The sequence below is a fragment of the Mytilus edulis genome, chromosome 8, assembly GCF_963676685.1.
Source record: "Mytilus edulis chromosome 8, xbMytEdul2.2, whole genome shotgun sequence".
Lineage (NCBI taxonomy): Eukaryota > Metazoa > Mollusca > Bivalvia > Mytilida > Mytilidae > Mytilus > Mytilus edulis.
Genome location: NC_092351.1, coordinates 18,696,636 through 18,723,751, shown reverse-complemented (window position 1 = coordinate 18,723,751; position 27,116 = coordinate 18,696,636). Strand labels below are relative to the sequence as shown.

Below are 27,116 nucleotides of genomic sequence, written 5' to 3'. Positions count from 1 at the left end.
TGAAATAGGATGCACGGTACCAATTTGATCGATTGTCTGCCGAATAGACCACTTTCGAGTTCATCCGTTACCGGAAAAAAATCGTCAATTATGCGCGCCTTTGTGACATTATTAGCCAGATAGAAGGAATCACCTGTATTCCTGCACTATTAACGTTCATCAAGCGTCTCAGTGATCGTCATTGTGCAGGAATTGCCAATGAGACAACTAGCCATCAAAGTTCAAATGAATTGGATGTAAGCAATTAAGGGCAATTATGTGAGAAAAAATCCATACTGTATGGTTGCGTATCAAAGGCACTGTCATGGAAAATATGAAACAATTCAAACAAGAAAACTATCAGCATAATGCACCAAACAGTTTACTAAAACAAATATAACAGAATAAAAGCGGGAGATTTGGCTAGACACAAAATCAGGTTCAACCCACCATTTGTTCTTAAAAAGTCCTGTTCCAAGTCAGGAACATGGTCGTTGTTATATTATAGTTCGTTTCTGTGTGGATTTCATTTTAATGTTTTTGTTGTATCGTTGTTCTCCTCTTATATTTGATGTGTTAACCTCAGTTTTAGTTTGTAACCGTATTGTTTTTTTTCTGAATCGATTTATGAATTTCATACAGCGGTATACATATGTTGCCTTTATTTACGAACCATGTAACGACATCCACTGAACTACAGGTTCATGACTTGAGACAGTCACACACACATAAATAGTTTAGTGGAGTTTGTGAGAGTTGACAGTGTTGTAACAGTTTAACATAAGAACACACTATGAAAATCTGTTGCAAAAGACTTAACTCATCAGATAGATAATATTAGAAAAAGTGCATCTAGCAAAAACAGAATGGACGTGGACGGGTACTTTTATATTCAAGCAATAAAAAGGCACTACGTACAGATCTGAGAGTACAAACAACTATTGACAACAAGTTCAAAGCCAATAACAACTTATTAAAATGTAACTAAAGCAAAAGTCTTGAGAGCTAAGAATGTGTACTGGTCTTATATTACATGTGCAGCCTCGTTATAAATTGCGATACTCATCAATAGATTTTATAACAAGTGCTGTATGCGGCAAATTCGCATAAGATTTCAATCAAAACAATTTCTGATAATACTAAGTATACGTCAAAAATGGTTCAATAGGTGTACTTTTTTTTTTAAATCCATAGCTTAACCTGTTGAAACTAACATGTCACCATTTGTCATCAGTGTTTGATAACGTTATTGAATAAAGATTAAAATACTTAAACTTATAAAAAGTAATAGATAAATGAGTTTGTAACACTGACTGAATAAATTGATTTCACATTTTCATATGTATAGCTTACATAAAAGTCAGTTAAAATGATATATCCTTAAAATTTTGTTTATGTTTTTTCCCACATACACATACCATATTATGTGTAGCTAATCTTTAACGATCATAATTTTTGACACTGTTCGATAAAACCAGAAGCATAAAACATCCATTGTTTTGCTGTTCCATAATTATCTAGCGATATAGTTTATTTTTCCCCTAAAATCATTTGACAAAAAGCACGCGTAAGGGAAATAAAATTGAGAATGGAAATGGGGAATGTGTCAAAGAGACAACAACCCGCCCAAATAAAAAACAACAGCAGAAAACACACTTATTGCTGCTCCTCATCACAAAGGCGTATTTTTTTTATATCACATTGCATTTTTCCATCATCTACCAAGACCGGGAGCATAGATAAATGAAACCATAAATGGATCGAATAAATAAAATAAACAGCTGCGCCATGAGCGCATGATACGCCCGTCGTCTTGTGTATAAGGTTTATGCAATAATCATCAATAGTTTCTGAGATACAGTGCGACATGTGAAAAAAAACTTTTATAACAAAAAACTCAATAACTAAAAAAAAATTTGAATCAAAACCAAAAAGTATACAGATCTTGAGAATAATATAACAAAGAAGTGTGTAAAGTTTTAAGCAATAATCATAAATTGCTTTTGAGATACGGCGTGACATGTGAACACCCCATTTTTTTTTACAAAAAACTCAATATCTCTAAAATAAAATTTTGAATCAAAACCAAAAAGTATACAGATCTTGAGATTATTATAACAAAGGAGTGTGTAAATTTTTTTAGCAATAATCATATATCGTTTTTGAGATACGGCGCGACATGTAAAAAAAACCTCCCCCCTTTTTACAAAATAATCAGTAACTCAAAAGTAGATTGTTAAATCATTACCAAAAGGTAAACAGATCTTAAGATTAATATTACTAAGAAGTGTGTAAAGTTGTAAGCAAAAGTCCTACACTGTTTTTGAGATACGGCGCGACATGTAAAAAAACATAAAAAAAACACCCCCTTGTTTTAGTTACAAAGTCCCGTAACTCAAAAGGTTTTAATCATATTTCCATAAAAAAAAGTATACAGATCGTTTGACCATCATAAGAAACAACTATATAAAGTTTCATGAAATTTGGATAAGTCGTTCTCAAGTTACGGTGCGACATGTTCACGCCGGGCAGACGGACGGACGGAAGGACAGACGGAGGCCGGACATTTGTATATACCATACTACGTCCCGTCAAAATTTTGACGGGCGTATAAAAAGGTAAAACATTCACTTGATAGATACAAAATTATATGGAAATAATACCATTGGAAAAAATTTCTCGTTCCTTTTTTATCTTTTTCATTAACGCATGATAATATTGATGAGATACTTTAGAGCAGTATAAAACCGGCACTGATTCTTCCGTTTTTAATGACAGTTAATGAATGCGAATACAGTTGCTGTTACATAAATTGTATTTATTAAAACTTGCATCCGTTGGTTTAAAGTTTGCGTGGTACGTAAAATATGAACACAAGTTCAAAATAATATAACTATCTACCATAGGATCGAATTTCATGTTTAGGTTTCATTTAAAGAACCAAAGTTTTCAACAAGTTTCTTTGTTGCATAATGGCTAGCTTTTATGTCTACGAACAAATAGGATATAATTATTATCAATACACATCACGATTCTCACACAGATTAAACGCACAATGAAGAAATAATATGTTTAAATTATGATAATGTGAACTCAATTCTAGTCATAAGAAATTATTGTTCGCATTTTAACAATAAATGTATTTGTAAAGAATGCATTAGTAGTTGTTGAAATTTAATTTTCACTTGAAGTGTACTTTTTGAAATTTTAATTAATCTGAACATTTGTATTCTATATATATTAAATTTTACACTTCACGTATTCTTTATATTCAATTTGTAAGCGAAATACGAGTTTTATAAATCATTTAAGAAAAAACTTGAATGTCTTCTAAATCTGTTTACTTTCAGAATAGGACAGTGGTGGATGTAATTTAGAACAGACATAGGTTTTGTACGATAAAATGAATGTCTTCTAGATACTACACCTTTGAAATTGCACCATGAAGAGTGGACAAAAGACATAAAACTTCAAGGTAAGTCAATGTAGATGAATTATAAGGGAATCAAATACAAGTAATACATTGATCGTATATTTGCGATATATCCGTAATGGCTTTATAAATTATATATCAGTTATACACCGACCCATACAGGCATAGATACATAGTCATTGTTGGCATATTTTTGATTTTTTGGGGGTATTTTTCTATATAGCTTCAGTTTATTCATTCTCGTTTTTAGAATTCGCTGTGTTTGGTAATACTTTACACTATATTTTTCAACACAATTGTATGTGTATATGCTATTTACTCCAGCAAGGGAGCTCGTCACTGTTTTGAATCACGTTGTTTGAAGATTGTCTTTTAAACTGAATATAATACATCGAACAAAGATGATACTTAATATGGAACTATTTTATTTTCATGTATTTTAATGATTACGAGTATTCGCTATGTAACATTTTAAGCAGCCCGATCCCGCCTCATTTGTTGAAACTTTTGACACCGATTTATTTTGTAAGTTTTGAAAAGGAGAAAATATTACACTATAGGATGAGTGTAATAAATGTTAACATGGTATCAACTCAATGATGAAAAAATAGAATACAGCTGGAGTGTTCAATATTGGTTTTCAATAACGGGATCAATAAAATAAATGAATCTCTCATTCGTTGTTAGTGAATAAATCAAACTGAAACAATAACTCCAAACTCTCCAACATTAACATATAGAACATACGACAACTATTGGCAATGTCTTTCACAGGGAACATCCATCATTAACATATAGAACATACGACAACTATTGGCAATGTTCTTCACAGGGAACATCCATCATTAACATATAGAACATACGACAACTATTGGCAATGTTCTTCACAGGGAACATCCATCATTAACATATAGAACATACATTGTACGACAACTATTGGCATGTTCTTCACAGGGAACATCCAACATTAACGTATAGAACATACGACAACTATTGGCAATGTTCTTCACAGGGAACATCCATCATTAACATATAGAACATACGACAACTATTGGCAATGTTCTTCACAGGGAACATCCATCATTAACATATAGAACATACATTGTACGACAACTATTGGCATGTTCTTCACAGGGAACATCCAACATTAACGTATAGAACATACGACAACTATTGGCAATGTTCTTCACAGGGAACATGTAGATAAATACAACTGTCCAACATTAACATATAGAACATACGACAACTATTGCCAATGTTCTTCACAGGGAACATTCAACATTAACGTATAGAACATACGGCAACTATTGGCAATGTTCTTCACAGGGAACATCCAACATTAACGTATAGAACATACGGCAACTATTGGCAATGTTCTTCACAGGGAACATCCAACATTAACGTATAGAACATACGGCAACTATTGGCAATGTTCTTCACAGGGAACATCCAACATTAACATATAGAACATACGGCAACTATTGGCAATGTTCTTCACAGGGAACATGTAGATAAATACAACTGTCCAACATTAACATATATAACATACGACAACTATTGGCAATGTTTTTCACAGGGAACATCCAACATAAACGTATAGAACATACGGCAACTATTGGCAATGTTCTTCACAGGGAACATCCAACATTAACGTATAGAACATACGGCAACTATTGGCAATGTTCTTCACAGGGAACATCCAACATTAACGTATAGAACATACGACAACTATTGGCAATGTTCTTCACAGGGAACATCCAACATTAACGTATAAAACATACGACAACTATTGGCAATGTTCTTCACAGGGAACATCCAACATTAACGTATAGAACATACGGCAACTATTGGCAATGTTCTTCACAGGGAACATCCAACATTAACGTATAAAACATACGGCAACTATTGGCAATGTTCTTCACAGGAAACATGCAGATAAATACATTGTATGTGGCAGGATTAAACTAAGTATTTTAGATCTTATAATAAAATTCCAATATGTTATTCACGTTTTTGCCAGTTGAATTCAAAATGGTTCCATATAAAGTATCATCTCTGAACGAATTATGAATTGTGTCTTTACATAATGTTTGTTTTATAGAGCTTTATTTTTTATGGAAAAACTGCAAAAACTCTTAAAAAGCATCCTTTACGTGCATATAAATCATTGATATGTACATGTATTAATATGATCCAAGGACCTACCAAAAATTATTATATTTAGTTTAATTTTTTCTAACCTGTATGTTGGAGTAGACCTTTTACCTTTTTGGTGGTGGTCGTGTTGCTCAGTGTTTCGTTTTCTATATAACAGCAGTTGTTTGTAAACTTTTTTATCATTTCGACTCCATTGTTGTTGGTTTTTATTTGCTATGGTATTGGAGGTTTCCTGACACATACATTTTGTTTCTTCCGCCTACTCTAAAATTTAAGGCGGTATATACCCCCTTATGATTTTGCCAGTACCTATACGAACTGTTTGGGTCAATTCAAGCATAGTTTTGGATAATTTGTTGTATAATGTTAGCTATTTTTCGGTTCATCTACCGTCCATGTCATATACCAGTGGACCATAGTTTGTTAAAGTGGTGTCATTCATAATATGCATGAAATATAAGAATCTATAATACTTAAATGAATTAATTTTAGAATCAATATCACGACCATCAACTTGTTGGAACTTAAAAACGCTTCTGTATGCACCATGAACAACTTGATCAAGTTTTTATATGTGCATTCAGAAAAAAAATTAAGTTGGGAATTAAATAAAAGGACTAGCGAAGTATATTTTGGAATTTTGAATAGCTTTGGTCGAAATAATTTCTATTTTTTTTTTTAATGTCGTTTCTTCGCCTAACATTTTTCAAGTAGAATGTTACAATAGCATTTGCGTTTAATGTTGTGCATATAAAAATTGTATGTGAATTGTGCCACTAACAGAAAGTCATTTAGTGTACCAAAATCATTACAAATGCATATCGATAAACTTTGCATGAGACATAATATGCCATGACAATTATACAACTCGACTACGGAAAATTCTTAATACCATTCTATAACTCAATTATATACCTTAGAAAACCCAAATTAATTTCGTCTTTTAAGTCAATACTCTATAATATAAAACCCTTACTTATGCATTTATTTCATTTCATATTTTGCACAATACTTAAATCTTCGTGTTTATTTTTAATCTCTGACATTGCAGTACGTATATTAAACATCAAATCTGAAGTAATTATTCCATGCAAATGCTAATTTGTGCTAATTTGTGTCATATGTCAGGTTTTAATATTGTATTGAAAATACTTTAATATAAAGGTGCACAATTATTCAGTCAAGTTCGAAAACCTCGCTGTCACCAACAACGTAGAGTACAACAACAGACGTATAAAGATGTCTGACGTAAAAAAATCCAAATAAAAAGATTAAATTAAAAATTAATTTAAACGACAATAAGAAGTAAAATACTTAAGCTTTTGCTTTTGGACATGGTTAATCATCAGATAAAAAGGTAAATATAAATTATGTATATAGGGATGTTAATCAATGGTAATATCTTGATCGTCTGATAAAATCTTTTCGTTTGAGTGGTTATTATCTTCAAGTTGTGTGCACTAGGCAATTGCTTCCAACATTCACAAAGATGTACGAAAACTTCAAACATTTTCCTCGAAATCAAAGAAACCGAGGTAGAATGACATATGCATTTGCTACGCATCTCCTGTGACTATATACTATAGTATAAATTAAAAAATCATCCTATTGAAATAAACGTATCAAATTAATTTTGATTATAGACGAAATGAAAAATAGATAATATTAAAATGTTCGTCATTAGATTAAAAAAATGACTTCACTTATCACAAGTAGCTTTGATCGACACCATTTGTGAAGTAGACACAAAACTATAAGCTCAATCATAGTATTGTAGTTTGATATAGTGGGTTTTACGGTATATGCCTTGTGCATCTTAAAAACAGAAACCATTGAACAGATAGGAGCCGATTTGAAAACCAATTATATATATAATTAAAAACCAATTGTTCAGAGAACCATTGATGGTCTTTCCACCAGTTTAGAAGTTTTTTTATATGAAAATATTAAAATTTGGTTTTAAATGTCAATTTTAGCGTCAAATGACAGCTTATTGAACGCTTATTCCAAAAATATATGGTTTCTATCAAAAAAATATATAGAAAAGGGAGATAATCTTTTACTTCCGGTTTAAAAAGTTTACTTCCGGTATTGTTTGATAGTTTACTTGACACTGATTCCAAAAATATATGGTTCTTTATACTTTTACATTGATTTAGTACAAAAAATACCTACTTCCGGTTTACAAAAGGTCACTTCCGATTGTGTTTTTTAAGGTCACATTGCTTACAACTTAATGCAAAAAGTCCCATGGCTTTATCATGTGTACATATGAGGTAAAAGCAAAGGTCAAAATCTAGAACGTTTAATTAGCATATGACCTTGAGCTCAATTTAAGGTCATAAACCAAGGACCTCGAATCAAAAGACTCTAGTCCTCTACTGTATATTGTTAATGAGTTATATTACCATACGTATGATATTAGATATAAAAAGGGGAAAACTCGCGTCAAATGTCTACGTACCCTTTCGACTAAAATTTATGTGTTACGACATGTCGTAACTAACAATTGTGTGAAAATATTTTGTCGATATCTTCTATGATTTCTGAAAATAAGAGATAACAAGCCAAAATCAAAAATTTGAACATGACCTTGACCTTTGACCTTGACCACATTTTCATACTTTTTGAGCAAGGGCCTAAAATCAAAAGACCCTAGGCCTCTATCACTTATGGTTTTCCAGTTACAAATTTATTTTACTTATTTCAATACAAAAGGGGAAATTACTCTCATATGGGGTCTTCGTAAAGCTTCGGTCAAAATAAAAGTAACATCCTGAGGATATAACGAGCAATTTGGAAAAATAAATTTGTCGCTTTCTTTTACGGTTGCGGAGGAAATCTGATAACAAGAAAAACAGTGTTTGGGGAGATAACTCTTACAAAGAAAAGTGTTCGGTTAAACAGGGTGAGTTTCAAAAGCGTATAGACTGTATGATCTCATATACAAAAAAACTAAGCGACATCTTTTGAAACATTTTTACACCGCAAGAAAAAAATTAGGCGGAAGAAAAAAAAAAAGTAATCAGAACAAAATCAATAGGTCTTTCCACACGGAAAGGTGGAAAGACCTAATAAATCCGACACAGGTAAAACACAATCACTCATTAGAGAGATATAATGGTTTTATGTGACTGTCGCCTTCTCCAGAGAAAATATTCCTCCCCAGAGAGATATAATGGTTTTATATGACTGTCGCCTTCTCCAGAGAAAATATTCATCCCCAGAGAGATATAATGGTTTTATATGACTGTCGCCTTCTCCAGAGAAAATATTCATCCCCAGAGAGCTAAGCATTGATTTCTCTATACGCTTTTTGTCAGCCAAGTGTTTGTTTTCAACAATCCTGTACGATACACGGGCAGTTCGAGATAAAGAGCAAGTAATTTAAATTTGGCATGATATATATTCTATAGGAAAGTACACTTACCTCATGATTATATTTTACTAGTATTCTCCTTTTGTCTTCGTTCATATTTATAATGTTACCAAGATAGATCGCACGCATTTCTCAACTGTTCTTTCGAAAATTAATTGGACTAATATATAACCCCGTGAAGTTCAGCACGGGTTACATTAAAGTCTGTAAGTCTATAATCGACACTATGGCTGCTTTAAACGCAAGACCGTAAAGAATATACACAAATTTATTAACCCAAGTTTACAGCTTGAAAGCTAGGGGAAGACTGCCCTAGTAACAGTTTACAAAACATAAATTAAGTCAAAATAAGGGTATAAAACATTATAAAAGATTCACATAAAATGTATCTTTCATTGTCTAATCTTATGTTAATATAATAAACGGATTATTGTTCTCCGGCTTAACTTAGTAAAATAGCGATAATTGCTTTTGTAGTTCGAGTGTTAGATACAGAATAAATTTGCGCCAATTTCAGTTTTGAAAAGGTATTAATTGCGCCAATAAATGAAATGAAATTGCGCCACATTTACCTATAAATATTTTTTTACCTATACCAAACCTGTACATGTTTTACCTATATCATACATATACTACATTTATAATTAACCTTACACTTAACTCACCAAAAATAAATTGTTTGGTAATAGAATATTTTTTCACGAGTCAAGATATGTTATCATTCAATTAAATAGAGTCTGATAGAGGAAAACCGGTCATCATTGTTGAAGAACACAAATTCCATCAGGCATTTGTAAGGAAAACTGGAAAAATAAGGTGGAGATGTACAGTTAAGTCGTGTCGTGCTAGGTTATTTACAGATGAATCGTATACAATTGTTTTAAATGGAGAATTTGATCAAATTCATGAAACAAATGTCCAGAAATTATAGAACGTCAAATTTTAAGAACTGCATGCAAAATAAATGCAACCGATATGTTGTCAGAGCGACCTTCAAAGTTGCCAATCCCAAACCAGAATTAAGGAGGAGAGGAGTCAATCATATAAAAATAAATAAAATTGGTCCGATTAGATTATCATTTAATGGCGCAAATGATACCTATAGTTTTGAAAATGTGGTGGCGCAAAAAAAGTATTGATGCAATTAAGTTGTGGCTCAAATGAGTTACTTTTTGGCGCAAAAAGAGATCGCCCTAGGATGGTACTATCCGGACCTTGCTAATAAAGTTTAAAGTATTGGTATACCGTCTTTGAATTACTATAACACGGAAAGCGCCCGGTTATAAATATTTCATTCAGAAATCATCATACTTATGACCTTGCATTCCATAGCTTCTCATAAATAGTTTATTAATGCATTTAACGCTACTCGTACTCTCCTGATTTAGTAATTCTGTTTCTCTTCAAAAAAATTAGAATTTTTAATATATCGTATGGCATATTGTTAAGTTAATATGTTTTTCAAATTGTAAAACTTTGAAATTGTTATGATGGTATTAATTGACCATTGTTGAAAGTAATTGACTTCAACTAGCATGTATCAAAACATAAAAATTATGTTGAAAACGTTAAAAGCAAAATTAATGCTTTTGCTTAATTTATTTTGATCGACTTCATGAACTCGGTTTTTTAAAACATTATCAATAATTACAGCAGGAAACATAATATTGTGACAAATATTTTGTGTTTGTTGTTGTTTGCCAAACAACCAGTCCCTCTAACCTGTGACAATTGTGTAAGCGTACAACATAAAAACCAACTATTAAATTCAGTTACAAAAGGCTAAACTAATCAGATAGAAACATGCAGAAACATATTTAACAAAACCACAGAGTGGACGTGGCTGTGTACTTAAACATCCCAACAATTAAATGTCGCTAAGTAAATAAAAGGTCTATGAGCACTCGCAGTTACTGTACAACTTTGTACCTTTTTTTTTACTTTCAAACTTTTATATCTGGACGTCACTGGTAAGTCTTGTGTGGACGAGGCACGGTTTTGACGTATTGAATTTTAAACCTGATGCCCTTTGTTACATTGTATCTATCATTCATGTTTTTCTTTGCCTAATACGTTCTCCTATTGATTTGTATTGAAGTCCTGTATTATTATGTTGTCATTTTCATGTTATATTTAACAATGCCATTAAAGTGCGAGGTTTGGCATGTCACAAACCCAGGTTCAACCCACCATTTTGTCTTAAAAAATGTCCTGTACCAAGCAGGATCGTAGCTACGTTTACGTCAAAACGCCCGGGCGTACACTTGAATTTTGGTAAAAAAAATATTTTAATCTCAATAAATTAAAAAGATCTGATTTTAAAGCACTAAATCTTTCTTCTATAGCTTGCAATTGCGAATAAAAGTGACGAAATTTACTTTTTATCAAATGGAACCCTATTATATATTTCTTCATTTTCTGTCAGTCAAAGTCTGAATCTACTGGGAATTCTTCTTACCTTTCTTTTGTTTAAAGCAATGTATAATCATCTGAGATTCCATATGTGCTTTGAATTTAAGCCGAGCATGTGGCAATTATGACGCGTAGAAAAGAAATAGTGAATCTATATTTTGTCGGCGGCGTCAAGGTTTAGGTTCAATATGTGGTTAAATTGTTTTACGAAAGTTGGCAGAATTTTTTTTATTCTCAAAAGAGTACCCAGAGCATAATGATGAGTTCATATTCTTATTTTACCCGTATTTAACTAAAAAGGACTTTCTTTTTGCAGTTAACAAGTAGATATACAGTCTATGGTTAAAGTTTGTTACACTTCAATTACTTTATCAAACCTCCATCAAATTTTATGAAACATTGGCAAAAGCTTTTTTGTGATTTATGTCTAAAGCAACATTTTGAGAGTATTTTTTTAATTGACATACGGACTTGTATTTTAGCAATTAACAGAACCCTTTTCGAATTTTCATAATGCACCTAAACATCTATGTAAATTAATCATTTCATATTAACGAAATTTGCATAAAAAGGGTTTTGGTCGAGTTATTGCGTTACCACACGGTTCCTTCTAAACATATTTCAAAGTAACTGGTTTGAATATTTTCTCTTAACACCAATGACCAATAGATTCCAGATCAACACAATGAATACATTAAACATAAAAGATTGAAAAAATAGTCTCTAAAGTATGTTCAACTCGCTACATGTATTGATAAGTTTTTAATGACAGAAATGCCCCCCCCCCTCCTCGAACCGGCCGTGTTATCATCTGGATCCGATTGGGGCTCTTAAAGTGAAACCCCTCGCTGAGGTTGGGGCGTACACTTATTGCCTAGCTACGCCACTGCCAAGTCAGGAAAATGGCCAATGTTATATCATAGTTCGTTTCTGTGTGTGTAACATTTTTACGTTGTGTTTCCGTTGTGTCGTATGTTTTCTCCTCGATTTGAGTGTGAATTCACATTACTATAACACGGTACTTTTCTATCCCAAATTCATGTATTTGGTTTTGATGTTATATTGGTTATTTTCATCGGATTTTGTCTAATGCTTAGTCCGTTGCTATGTGTGTTACATTTCAATGTTGTGCCGTTGTTCTCCTCTTATATTTTATGCACCGTGTTTAATGCGTTTCCCTCAGTTTTAGTTTGTTTCCCCGATTTTGTTTTTTGTCCATAGATTTACGATTTTTGAACAGCGGTATACTACTGATGCCTTTATTTACTGACAGCTATATCAAAGCCAATAACTAGTTTAAACATAATTATTTATTTATAGTTATTACAACTTATATTAATACCTTTACACTTTGTGGGTTCGAGTGCTGCATTGTAGCATTAGCCTGCTCTTTTTCGAAATCTACAATGGTGTCTTTTACGTGCAAGAGATATTGCTCTCTCTCTTAACACGAGTCAGCCATTTATCGCCACCATCCGACGGACTATCATCGTTTCTCGAGACCATACTCGCAAATGGTGTCAAGGGAGAGCCGAAAAAAATCAGTCCGTGAAATTTTCACACCGGAGCCGGAGTGTATGTGTTCGTTTTCACGATCCACAAAGTATATGAATTACATGGATAAATAACTGGTACAGTTTATTAAAAAAAATATTAAAGTGAGAAAGTATTAATAGTTTAACGAGAAAAGGGCTACTTGATCAATAAAATTCACTTACCTCTGCATATTGTTGTTTACTCTTTTGTCCTTTTTTTACAACACAATATTTATAGAATATATCAAGGTACGACACAGCCATGTTTTAGTCCTCTCACAAAATCGGTGCGACAGACAAAATACAAGAAAGACACTATCTTCATAACAGAATAAGTCAATAGTGTGGATTAAAATGTCCAAATATATAATAATTTATTATTATAATCAAAGTAGCATGATTATGCACAAAATGTCATCTGAAGCAATGCATTTGATTAACTGCTCTATTTAAGCTGATGACTTTCAAAACTTTCAAAAATGTTTTTTTTTTTTTTATTTACAATTTTGGCACTGTCCCATTTTGAATCTTCTGATGTTACGAGAGTCCGTTTGGTTGATTTGTTTAATGTTCTACTCTTTTGTCATTTATGTAAAGCTACATAATTATGCAACATCACTAACAGTTTTCTGCATCTATCATTTTCCTTTCGACATGCTTTGATTCACATTAACAGATATGTGTTACTTCAATGCTAATTTAATATCATTATATTTGTTCATTCTATTCACGAACAGGTAACGCATTTTTGTGATGATATTTTTAAGATCTTAGGAATCAATACCATTGACTTGGTCAATATTTATATCTACCAACCAATTTTTCAATCTTATAGGATTTTATAATGGCATTGTAGGTGACATGTAAGCATACTGATAAGTATAAAACTTTATTATAGACAACTTTCAAATAACTAACACTTTTAAACACTGCTAATGCTTTGTTATCGCAATTTGAATACAGAATAAGTAATTATTTATTTATTTACATATTTCCCCTTTGAACTGAATAAAGTACGTTTTTATTTGATTTGAACTACATATTATCTATTACATGAAAGCTTAGTAAATAGATATTATTTGCTTTGGTGTTGAAAAAGTGGATTATATAAAATATACAAACTATATATCTGTTGAAGAGGAAACTGGTGATGACAGAAACTACTGTATGATATTCGTCGAAATGTTATCTTTGACTATTGATTTTAAATTACGTATAGAAGTTTAATATAAATTATTCAATTATATATAACTAGAGATCTCCTATGAATAATTTCACTTCCATTAGATTGATACGGTAAATCGCGAGGATTTGACGACTTTAAAATTCCTATAATTCGACAGAAAGGTTAAAATTACCGGTACATTACTACATTGTACCTTAACTAGTGTTTAAAAGAAAGGAAAAGAGAAACAAAAACATGAACAAGCTGAAAATATTGAATTTATGTTTAAAATGGAACAAGACGAACACGTACATAATTTTCGATTAACTAATATGTGTAACATGTTAGTTTTTTGTTCAGACAGTCACACAAACCTACAAGAGAGTTTTAGAATAATCATTTATACATGAATATAAAAATCATGCAAAAGCGTACAAGATAAGATAAACTGCAACAAGTCTTACGCTATTTGCATTTGTCTCTTTGTCTTTTTTACAAACAGTATTTGCATGTTTGTCTTTTTCTTTTTTAGTCACGAGGTTGAATGTACCTTTGGTATCTTTCGCCCCTATTTTACAAGCTGGTAATATTATACATAAACAACAAAATGTTGAAAAAAACTGCAAAAAAATGTCATAATTCTTATAAAGATAAATGGAAACCATTGTGCTAATGGTTGTGTGTTGGTCCATTATTTCTTGTGCGTTAGGTAGCAACTTTGTTAAATACTAAATCGATAAATGTATAAACTGTGAACTGGTAAATTATTTAATATTATGTAATAATGTTTTATGCCTAAACATTATTTAGCTTCTGACTTTGTACATATACAAGTAAATAAACTCATCATAAATACCAGGGGCCTGTTTATCGAAGCTCTCTTAGGATTAGGACGTGTCCTAAGACCAACTTAGGACACATCTTAGTCCTAAGTGGGTTTATCAAACATGTCTTAACTTAGGAAAATCCTAGGAATTGTCCTAACTTTAGGATACCAATTTAGGTGTCTTAAGATGGTCTTAGAATGGTCCTAATTTTAGGATATATTCAATTTCGCCTTTTGATCATTTTCACACGTATTGTTGTTTTTATCAGTAGTAAAATAGTTGAAGTACTCCGGATTTATATGAAAAATGCACGAGATTTGTCTTTAGACAGTTAAATATTGAAACCTTGACACTTCGAATTCAACTCACTCAAAAACATGTAATGATTTTTACCGATTATATATCTAGTTTACAATTAGTTTGTTAAATTTTTATATAATACGTAGTTATTATTTTTGTCTTATGTTTTGTTTTATACAGTTTAAATGTACAAATATTATACATTATTCATTTATTATCTTTAATGTAACCCTTATAATTAGTTTCTAATTAACTATATTTAAAAAAAACAAAATTATTGATAAAATATGATATCATATTGTATTTTTTCATATCTAATTTGTATTTTCTTTTCCGCCAATACTTAGGACATGGGTTAGGAGGTCCTAGCTAAGATATTCCTAAGATAGCTTCGATGTGCATGCTGAGACGTGTCGTAAGTCGGTCCTAACTTTATCCTAAATTCTGTCCTAAGAAATTCTTAGGACGGAACTTAGGACAGTTTCGATAAACAGGCCCCAGGACTAAATTTAGTACATACGCCAGACGCACGTTTCGTCTACAAAAGACTCATCAGTGACGCTCGAATCCAAAAAAAAGGTCATAAGGTATGATACTAATATTTTTAATATGCTGTTTTGAGATACGCGTAACTATTCATATTTAAAACATTGTTAATCATACTGTCTATTCGTTCCATTGGTTGATTAGATCAAGTCTTACATTTGATTTTGTGAGTTTTTAAGGACTGCCCTAGTCCAAATAATTATGACATCTTGAAAGGCTATTATATTTTTTGTTCTTTTGCGTCAAAGCAAAAATTTAAAATAGCCTTCCAAGACGTTATAATTATTTAGACTAGGACTGCCCCTTTTTTAACTTTCCTTGGAGTTTGTTATTTTTATAAAATTTATTCCCTTGTGATGAATATTTAAAATTATTCTCTATTTAAATGGTTAACGATTCTGTTCTTTGGTCATAAATGTTGTACGAAATTATTAATGTATTCGATTTGTTTTTCTGATAGTCAGTACGTTGTTGAATTAGGACAGATCGGAAAAGAGTAAAAAAATCAAGGTTTTGATATAATTTTTAATAATGTTGTTCATACAAGCAAGTTTTTTTTATATTTATCATTCATTGTATAATTCAAATTTATGTTTATGTATGGCTGGTTTGAATGAAGTTTACACGTTTGACCTTTAAATATTGCTAAGGTGAACAGACCGTGCAGTAGGATTATGGATGGCATGCAGTTGCGTATACAAAAAGAAACGTATATTTAAATAGTAATCAATATCTGAATATCCATTTTACCATGAAGTGCTTTGAACGTTTCACACTTTGACTTATTAGCCTTTCGCACTTGTAAAACAAAACTGGACCTGTACGGATTCTAAATATAAAGTCTAAAGAATTACTGATTTAGCTTTTCTATAGGTGATATTTACCTAACGCCACGAGCAGAACCAATCAATTGCAACCGCAGTTGATTACTGTAAAGTGATCAATTTCTTATTCATTATTGATGTGTTTATCGACATGTTGACGTGACAGAGTAACTGAATAACATATCGTAGAATTCCAGGCGGTAATATTCCCGCCATATATCTGACGTTTCACTCCGGATTAAAGTTTTATGAGGAACTAATCTGTGTATCTCTAACGGCTTCTTTGCATAGACGATAGCTTGTAAATTGAACTCTGTTTGGTCTCTGCTTTGACAACCTTCGCTGATCTTCAGATAACTAAAGCTAGATATGTATCCTTCCTTGTCTGCGGGCCATTTATGGATTCGAATCCATGTTTGTGAGTATAGTGTTGTTATGTGTGTGAAGTTCACTTCTTCTTTGATGCATCATCCATAAAGTTTCACATATGGATAAACTTATATACATGTTAAGTGAACAAAAAGGGGTAAGTAAATACATTTTGCGTTAAGAGTTATTTTACTCAAATTCGGGTTTATTAATGTCTTTATTGAATTATAAATAGTGTGATAACCTTTCCTTTTCCCTTTTTTTATGGATTAAATAGATAGTTACTAAAATTAAGAACTCTGAAGATGACCAGCGATGCCGATACCTTATGGGTCAAACAATATTGAGAGGAAATTTTATAAGTTGTTACTTTCACTGGTTTTGTATTTAAAAAGCAATCAAAATAACTATTACACTAGAATACATTTTTAAAGCGTAATTTGTTATAGGTGTAAATATCATTATATGCTTTGAATTATATACTTTTTTCGCAGAGAAATGGCATAGTATTTACTCTGATATTTCTGTCCCCGCTTTCTGAGTCAAATGCTAAAGGAAAACAGATTTATAATTGTTTCCTGTTTCTATATCCCAGTATTTCTATTATATAAATAAACTGTTATTTGTGCACTTTCAAAAAAATAAATATGGTTAAAACTTAATTATTGAAATTGACAAGCCTCCTTGGCTAAATGAAAATAAGATTAGTGTAAGTATTGATCGTTTTAATGGACCTTATTGCAACAAAACACACGCAACTTTCGAATGTGTCGGTCACAAGTTACAAGCTTGTGATACTGCTGTTATCGTTAGTTGTTGTCTATCATGTTTGTTTTTAGTTTATTGTGTTGCTGTAAAGTATGCCGTTGATTTTTTACGTTTGAATTGTTTCATATTTTGCCATGTTGTAACGCTTTAATAGCTGACTATGCGGTATGGGCTTTGCCCATTGTTGAAGGCCGTACGGTGACCCATATTTTGTAATGTCTGTGTTATTTTAGTCTTTTGTGGATAGTTGTCTCATTGTCAATCATACCACATCTTCTTTTTTATATTAGTTGATTTTACGGATACCTTAAAATTGCTTTCGATCGTACAGTTTCTGTAAATCATCTATCTTTAGTAATGCAAAATAAACCAGATTCAGGATATAAGACTAGAAGAAACTTGATAAATGAAATGCTATATAAACAGTTATGATTTTACTATTATCCTCTCGATTAAGATTTAATATTGACTGATGTAAAGACGTTTAATTGTTTCATACAACCAACGACGAACATCTTTTTAAAAGTCTATCATTTAATACCGTTATACACAATATTTGATATTCCCACAACATACAATTCTCTAAAATAAGATGAACACATACAGACATGCAAATACCCATTCTGTCAGCCGAGGTTCCTTAAAATTAAAGTTCCATGACAGTCAATATCAATAACATGAATAAACTGTTCTATGTTTTAAATTAATTTAACTCCTTGGTACATTTCCTGGTACCAAGGAAACAGAGACTATTACCTGCTCCGTTGTATACCCTTGATGAAGGTCGTTGCTATGGTGAAATCACCACAGAAAGAACGTTACCATTTAGGTATCAATCTATTCGATTTAAAAAAAAATGTTTGAAGACTGGTATAACAAAGTGTAATTTGTTCATTGATTTTCACAAAATATGCATCTTCCTGACCTTTTCACAGCATAAATATGTTCCGTATGAAAGAACCTGTTTCGCTAAATGCAATTAACATGATTAAAAGTAGCTGATATTGCATTATACGGGTGCAATAAAACAGCATCTAGTCTGTGTTATATACAAAGCATGCTTGCAAAATTTCGGATAATTAGTTCAGATTATGCATAGTAACCAACTGAAGCAAACACTTCAGATTCGAATTCATTAGGCATCGAACATATTAAGGTATGTATGAGATCGTGTGTGAGTACTTATGTTTTTGTGGTTTGATGTGTATTTGGTTAACCAGGGTTTTGTCTTTTATTTCAGATGACAGTTAATACACAAAGGCTTACCACATTGCAACAATCACTGGGAAATTTACTTACAGAGAAACGTACACTCAACTCTAAAGTTATATCAGACTCATATAATCATTTCAAGAATTGTATTTCAAAGGTATTTATATAAAACCTTGCTTATAAAATATAACAAATCCTGAATCTCGATCACATTACCTAGTAATTACAAGACAGAACTATTAATTGTTTATATCAAAAACTGAGGAAAAAACAAGAAGAACATAATGTATGTCCTTGCTTGGCAGTTGACTGTGACCAAACTATAAAAAAAACGAATAGACAGTGGTCAGAAAAGAGTAATATATTTTGGAAATAATTTTGATTAATAAATGTATCTTCTTCAGGCAATGCCAATATTCAAAGGCTACGTTATAGATATGTAGAATTGTGAGTACCAGTTTGTATCGAACAAGAAATCAGTTCATAGCCCCATTAATAATTTACTGAATACATTGTACATATTTATTGATTCTAAATACTATTATCATACCTATTACTGATGGTAACATAAGCTTATTCTGGATAATACTTTCTTACAGACTAAGGCAGGACAGGCAAATGACCTTAAACCATCTTTAAAAAGATTAGAACAAAGCTTAAAGAACGAAGGTGCTTATAAAAATGTCAAGGCAAAGTTTGAGCTAATCAAAGCAGATATTTTAGATGTGAGTACATGAACAAAATGTATTACATGTGGGTTTTGTTGTATTTGTTCTTGCTTAAAAGAAATTAACAACAAAGAAAATCAACTTTTCTTTAGGTTGTTGGTGCATCATATACTGCGTTTTATTATTACATGAGTATGATGAGTATTATCATTCTACTAGCATAAACAAATTTGTTGTCTGATTTCAGATCAGAGGCTTGCAAAACGTAATTTGTTTGTCAAGATCTGCATGCCTTCAAAATTCAAGAAAATAAAACAAATATTAAACAGCTTGAATACAAATAAATAAACGATAAACATAAAACATAAAACATTATAGGAAAGAATTGTTAATAGAACAGTATTGCATATTCAATGTGCGCAATGAATATACAACTGCAGATGTGTTATGTTCCATTCTTTCGCAAGAACAATATAAACAACAAACAAACAATTAAATTTGAAATTTGGCTGATAATTTGTCATGGCATTTATTCAACAATATTCAACAATATAAACCAACAAACAACCAACATCAACAAACTGGCCAACAAGTTAAAACTTGATGACAATTGGTCACTGAAGGAAAACCAACAGTAAATGCATAACAATTTCTAGCTGCTGGGCAGATCCATAACAGCTTAATGAACGATATTTGAATAAATCACTGCTAGTTGAATCATGTTGATGATGACATCCAACGCACTTTCCATATTGAACGGAATGCCATGACGATAGACACTCTTTTTTATTATTCCTGCAAATTCCTTGAATATTCAGGTTTCATTGATCTGCCGATGAATATTAAAACGTCTGACACTTTTGATGATACATGACAATCTAATTGGAACATTCAATACATTTGGATCTGTTCACCATGTAATCTGAAAAATAAAAACAGCATCAATTTTGTTTGTTAAAGGGAGGGAGGGTGGGTTGTGCAATCTTGAAAAATACTCGTGGAATGAAAATTTAGCGGGAGCACGTGCTTATATATGAACAAAGTCCACGAGGCGCTTCAAAGCATATTCTTTCGTATGTTTAAATATATGGTTGTAATTATTTAAATGGCAACACGTAAATAAATGACTGACGTACGTTTGAAACACAATAAACAACTAAGTGTATTTTTAATGCAATAAATCAATTTAATTATTAGATCATTAAATTTTATTAATTGAAAGTCTGATAAACTTTTTATGGAGAATTGAAATTAGGCTTTAAAAATCCGGTTTTTCAGATTGTTCTGTAATAAATTATATTTCGAGTGCAGTGGAAGTATAATATTTAAGGCACTTTAAATCCCTTTCAACGAACTGACTGTAATGTACAAATGTAGTAATAGGCTTATCGAATTAAATGCTTCTCCAACCGACCGAATTTACAAAAATGAATGATTTATTGTTTTAACTGTTATAATTACACATAAAGTAGATTGATGTAAAAATTGTGTTTTGGGGTTGTTGTTTTTTAAGGTAGACTATAATGTCTCTTGAAACATTACAAATTATAATCTTGGATGCGCTTGATTTCTCTATCTATAAGATTTCTTTATCTTTAGGTGGTGGTCAAGGTTTTGTTTGATTATTAACATTAAACCGCCTTTTTTCAAATTATTTCATAATAAAAGTGTGCCATAATTATAGAACTACAGTTACCCATTTAAGGTTATTCGTAACTGTGTTAAATTTACAGACGTAAACACAAGACGAATTCATTATTTTTGATAACTTACAATTAACCAAAGGGCATTCATATTTATAAAAAATCAAACGACAGAACAGCACTCGTTTGTTTTGTCGAAAAAACAAACGCAATAATACGCATAGTAAAGCTTAAGAGAGGTCCGAGTCCGATGTCAGAATATGTAACAAAAAAAACTAATCAAAATGACGATAGTACATAAATTAACAAAGTACATGTACTAGTAGCAGTGACATGCCAGCTCAAGACCTCAATTAAACTGATTGGAAGGTTATCTCTTCTTCATATTACTAATATCTAGCACAATCCCTCCCGTTAGGGGTTTAGTATTTTACCATCATAAAATATACTAGTCAACAAAAGAAACGATACAAGACTTTTTTTCTAATTAAAGATAAAGTTTTCCGTTCATTGGACCAATATTGAAAGTAGTAATACTTAATCATTATAGAAATATAAATCCGTTTAAAAAAAAAAATTTTTTTTTTTTTGCTTTCGTGACGTTTTTTCGCGATTTTTTTTTTTTTTTTTTACAAAATTTACATAAACGACAATTTTAAAAACAGATGTTCCAACTAATGATGCCAACATCTCATTTAAAGGTAAAGGCAATGTTTGCCATCAATTTGTTTTTTTAAAAATCATACAGTTTCTTCGTTTATTTGTTAAGCAAAGTTCGGTCCCACGAGAAATCGTTAAAATGTATATGTTGTGTACAAGTTGCGATTTTGTACAGGTTATAACATGTACAAACATATTGTACATGTTATAACTTGTAAAATGCAAAAATACAAGTTATAACATGTACACAAGTACCCCATACATATTATAACCTGTACAAAATATTGCTTAAAAATGGGTTTAACTTGTACAAAATTTAAGATAAATCTTAATGAAGTAAAATATACATTGTACATTTAAATTCACCAATGCATAAAGAACAACAATAAATAGGCCAGCATATGTCTTTTTCTGTAGAGGACAACGATCACAAAGTTTCAGAAATATATGTTTTATGACTTATGTTGGCAAAATGTGTTTTCATGTAATTGTATGTTTTATGTAGTCCATCATGGCTTAAATAAGTGTGACACTATTTACTAAAAGCTTGCATTTCCTCAATGACAATTACATTAGACATGTTAGATACTAGTAATTTAATTCTTCCAAAAATTTTAAGAACGATGCCTTAAAATTTTGGGTAATACTCCTCCCTCTCGTTTTATAGCATGCAAAGACTAAAATAATGTCTTATATGCTTACTCTGTAAAAGCAAGAGAGAGCTGGAATAATTTTCATTGGACCACGCTTCATTATCAATATCTTTGGATCTACTCTTCAACATTTTTTGGCCTTCAGCATGACTTAGAATCATATTCAAAACAGTGTGGTCGTGGCCATTGATTGACGACCTAAATTATCCCATTGACTGGGACAGATTAGGTGAACGTTTATCTGTAACGACCATTGCTCACTTCTTACTTATTATAGAATTTAAACTGTGGGGTCACCAAAGGTTTTTAACGCCTTTAATATTAAAATAATTCGAAAAATTATTCAGGAATAACCTTTATGTTTTGATTTATATTATTGATATAAATCAACACATCGTATTATTCCGGATTCTTTTTTTCGAATTGCTTTATTTAGGTGTTGAGAACCTTTGGTGACCCCACAGATTCAGTGTCTTTAACAAGTACATAGTGAGCAGTGATTGTTACCGACAAGCGTTCACCTAATCTGTCCCAGTCAGTGGGATAAGTTAGGTCGTCAATCAATGGCCAGGACCACACTGTTTTGAATATGAGTCTATGAAAATTGATAATTATTTTTTTTTATATAAACTATAAGATCATTGCATGAGGCGGATGTCGTTTTGATGTTTTAAATATATATCCTCTACTTTGAAAGCATGTATTTGTGTCCTTTGGATGTCGTCTGCTCCATGGTCTGGTTGTTGTCTTTTAGACACATACCCCGTTTTCATTCCCAATTTTATTTGTAGACACATCTGTCCTGGCTATCCTCTTCTGTCTTTTAGTGTGAACTAGCTATAGAATGAAAGTATTTTACTATTGCCCTCAAAGTGGACACTCACAATTATAATTCATCAAGTAAAGATATGATCATAGATATTCATAAGAGGATCATAAGACATGTCCTAAGATATATCTTATGACAAGTCTTATGAATGCTTCGTAATACCGACCCCTGGACATTAAATATATCAAAAAAGGACAAAACACACTATCATGAAGGAATAATAAAAACATATTATTGAGGTCAATAACATCTGTTGCAATAATAGAAACATATCCTTATTTAAGTTAAAACCATTTTTAAGCAATATTTTGTACAGGTTATAACATGTACGAGGTACTTTTGTACATGTTATAACTTGTATTTTTGCATTATACAAGTTATAACATGTACAATATTTTTGTACATGTTATAACCTGTACAAAATCGCAACTTGTACATGACATATACATAATTAACTGATTTACCATAGACAGTATGTGTAAAGTGATATTCAAAGAGCGATAACAATCTTAAAACTAATCCGAAAGGTTCCAAATTTACTGTGTGTTGTTTTCATATCTAAAGCATTGATTTGAGACGAAAATAAAAAAATAAAAATTTTGTATTTTTTTAGATTCAAAAAACACTTTTTTCCCCAAAAATTTGAAAAAACAATATTTCAACCCATTAGTTACAACATGAACATGACTTAATTAGCATATGGAATATTTTTAAACAAATTTGAAATTTAATTTAGTACTCAGAAAATTATGTGTCGATTTTTATTCAACATCCCGCAAAACTAATGTGCACCCTCTGGTCGTTTACACGGAATTTAGAGACTTTCCGACAAGTTTTTATTTTCATTATCACATGTGCATACATTGCAAATGAAACCTTTTTAAAATAGTGAATCTCATTTTGTTTTATATTTTTTATACTTTTTGATAAATTTTATTTCAAAGTCGTGTATCGTTTCTTTTGTTGACTAGTATATATGAGAAGAAGATAACTCGTGTCATGCCAACAACTGGTTTTATAATAAATAGGCTTAATTCCGATGCAAAGACCCTAAAAGTGAATCAATATTAAAGCCAATATATGCAATCTTTAATGACCTGACAACAGTATCGTAACTATATCCCTTCTTGATAAGTCTGTTCAAAGGTTATGTTAGCTTTTGGGTTAAATACTGACATGTTTGTGCTTTGTTAAGAATATTACCACATTTGAATGCATGCATTGTATCTATGATACATAAAAATGAATGACATGAATGGCCGAATAAAACATATAGTTCTTCAAACCTCAATAATCAACAAGACTTAGCTAACATATCAGAAGACTGTAATATACATATACGCTACTAGTTTTACTCTTTTTTGACTGTCGTACATGGAAGCGTAAACGTATGTAGTTAGATGATGATATTCCAATTTTACAAAGACAAATATTCAGTGTAAAAAATCCAAAGTCATCAAAAGTAAAACTTTTGCAATAGTACATCGTAACATGCAAATAGAAGTTAACAATGCAATAACGAACAGATCAATCTAGTGCGATTACTTACCTGATTGATGAACCTTCGTTCACGGTAATCTGTATCACTTACAGGTTGTTGATCATACTTGTACTATGAAAGCTATAAAACGTGACACACAGAATCCTCAACGATTGGACAAAAAGATAGAAGATAAATCTGGAAACAGGGCAAGGACGGTAACTCTCCAACATGCTCAGGATAGACAAAAAGCAAAGGGTAGCGGACTACCTGTGGCACCTGTCATAAAACGCCCAGTGATACAGTCTGACCAAGCCACATATAGAAACAGTCATAAAACACCAGTCATTGAAGTGTGAGTTATTGATTATGAGTACAAAGTCTTTTGGTTTCACAGGCACTTTTTTCTATCTTTACAAGAAATATTTTATATATTCAAGATCTATTTTATGGAATAGCTTTCCAATATCCCTAACAAAAATCAACCTCAAGTACAAGCTCATTCAAAAAAGATTTAAAAATTACTTGTTGGAACATTAAGAAGCTGTGCATTTTTATATGCATAATAATTTCCACACACTTACTTAAACTTATGATATTGTTGATGCCAATACTATAAATGTCATAAAATTGAGAATGGAAATGGGGAATGTGTCAAAGAGACAACAACCCGACCAAATAAAAAACAACAGCAGAGGGTCACCAACAGGTCTTCAATGTAGCGAGAAATTCCTGCACCCGGAGGCGTCCTTCAGCTGGCCCCTAAACAAATATATGATAGTCCAGTGATAATGAACGCCATACTAATTTCCAAAAATACATGAATTTTTAACTTTTACCTGTTTTGAAAATTGTATATTTCATAACAATTTTTTATTTCATTATTCATGTATGTGTGTTTGTTTGTTTGATATTTTGTAATTGTTTGTTACATGTATATTTCATTGTATTTCATGAGGGCCTCAGGGAAGATTAGCTTTATAGCTAACTGTGTAGCTCTTTAAATAAGGAATTATAATTATTAATATTATAACTATTATATTATCTGTGAGAAGGTCGACCGTCCATAGTTATACAAGTTTTGTGGATAGAAACAAGTGCCTCTGTGTGGTACATGTCAATAAAACAGTAACCAAATAACACAATGAAATTCGAAACAAATTTACAGAACCCATTATCGAAATCTTATTTGTGTATGTATTCCTTTATTTCTGCGTGTGTATGTGTAAAAGGTATACTGCAATTTATCTATCTTGAGAAAAAGACACAGTTCTTCCTTGTTTTATTTTTTAGTTGAAGCAGTTGCATGCATCATTAACTCATAAAAAAGTATAAGAAACGAGTTTGGTGATCACAAGAGTCTGTATGTGTAGATTAACAAAAGTCATACTAACTACACTTTTGTCGTGAATGGTTCATTTTAATATTGCAGAGTATATTTCCTGCTATGTTTTCCAGTATATGTTTGAAATATTTGCCACTGGGTTTTATATAAACTAGCAATCAACCAATAACGGCCGGTCTAAAAGGACATTTTTTCCATAAGATAATCTTGTTTATCCAATTAATAGCATGATCAATAGAGTTTAAATCGCACGACTAAAAATCTGATGTGATAAAATCATAAAATAGTCGAATGTAGTATTACAAACTGCGATACTGGTTGCACTAGCGATTAACTCATGTGTTCAATGTTATAAAGTTATTTTTTTATGGCCTACTATACAATGTAAGTCGAAGTCGAAGTTGCAAACGCTGTAATATTACTAATCGATTTTGTGCATTTTTCTTTGATCTTTTCTTGTGATAATTTCATATCATGTTAATCGATTGAGATTGTAAATTATCGTTAGAAAGTAAGGAGGCACATGGCGTTGCTAATCAAATTGACATATAATTGACAACGTCGTCATAGCTAAAATAGCGATAAGCAGATTAGTATTGGTCACCTCCACGATAATCTAAAAAAAACATACATTACTGATAGTATTATTGATTTATATATAAGATCTTCGTAAGTTTTAAATGTGCTGATATCATTATCAGAGTGACTAGTGATACTACAAATACGGTATAACGTTAAATATTTATAATAGTAAACGAACAATCAAATTTCGCCTTTGGAAATCACTCAACTATTTGAAAAATAATTTTGATTCATCAATTTGTCAGCAACCATTTCTTTCGTTGAAAGTATATCTGCTGACAAGCCGCTACGCTCAACGGGAAAAACACAGATGATCGAAAGAAGAACATAACAAAGCTTCATCTGGCGGT

General features: G+C 31.5%; 2 protein-coding genes across 5 annotated transcripts in view; one reads left to right on the top strand and one right to left on the bottom strand.

The window, feature by feature from the left end:
- The window catches only part of LOC139485000 (uncharacterized), a 54,805-nt gene extending 41,152 nt beyond the window's left edge, over positions 1-13,653 (bottom strand). The window contains exon 1 of one of the 2 annotated variants that reach the window (XR_011655225.1): positions 13,079-13,653. Coding sequence is in view for 1 of the 2 variants with exons in the window: in XM_071269083.1 (XP_071125184.1) it covers positions 13,079-13,159 (81 nt within the window). In the remaining variant the exon portion in view is untranslated. The remainder of the gene's footprint in view (positions 1-13,078) is intronic. The other variant, XM_071269083.1, reaches the window with a different exon arrangement.
- LOC139484998 (uncharacterized) overlaps positions 1-27,116 on the top strand; it is a 61,307-nt gene that overhangs the window by 11,360 nt on the left and 22,831 nt on the right. For 2 of the 3 annotated variants that reach the window (XM_071269081.1, XM_071269080.1), the window contains exons 2-5: positions 3,330-3,454; positions 18,935-19,063; positions 19,506-19,631; positions 24,953-25,194. In XM_071269081.1, coding sequence (XP_071125182.1) covers positions 18,935-19,063; positions 19,506-19,631; positions 24,953-25,194 — 497 coding nt within the window. In that variant the 5' untranslated portion in view covers positions 3,330-3,454. Of the gene's footprint in view, positions 1-3,329; positions 3,455-16,951; positions 16,976-18,934; positions 19,064-19,505; positions 19,632-24,952; positions 25,195-27,116 lie in introns of those variants that run through there. The other variant, XM_071269079.1, reaches the window with a different exon arrangement.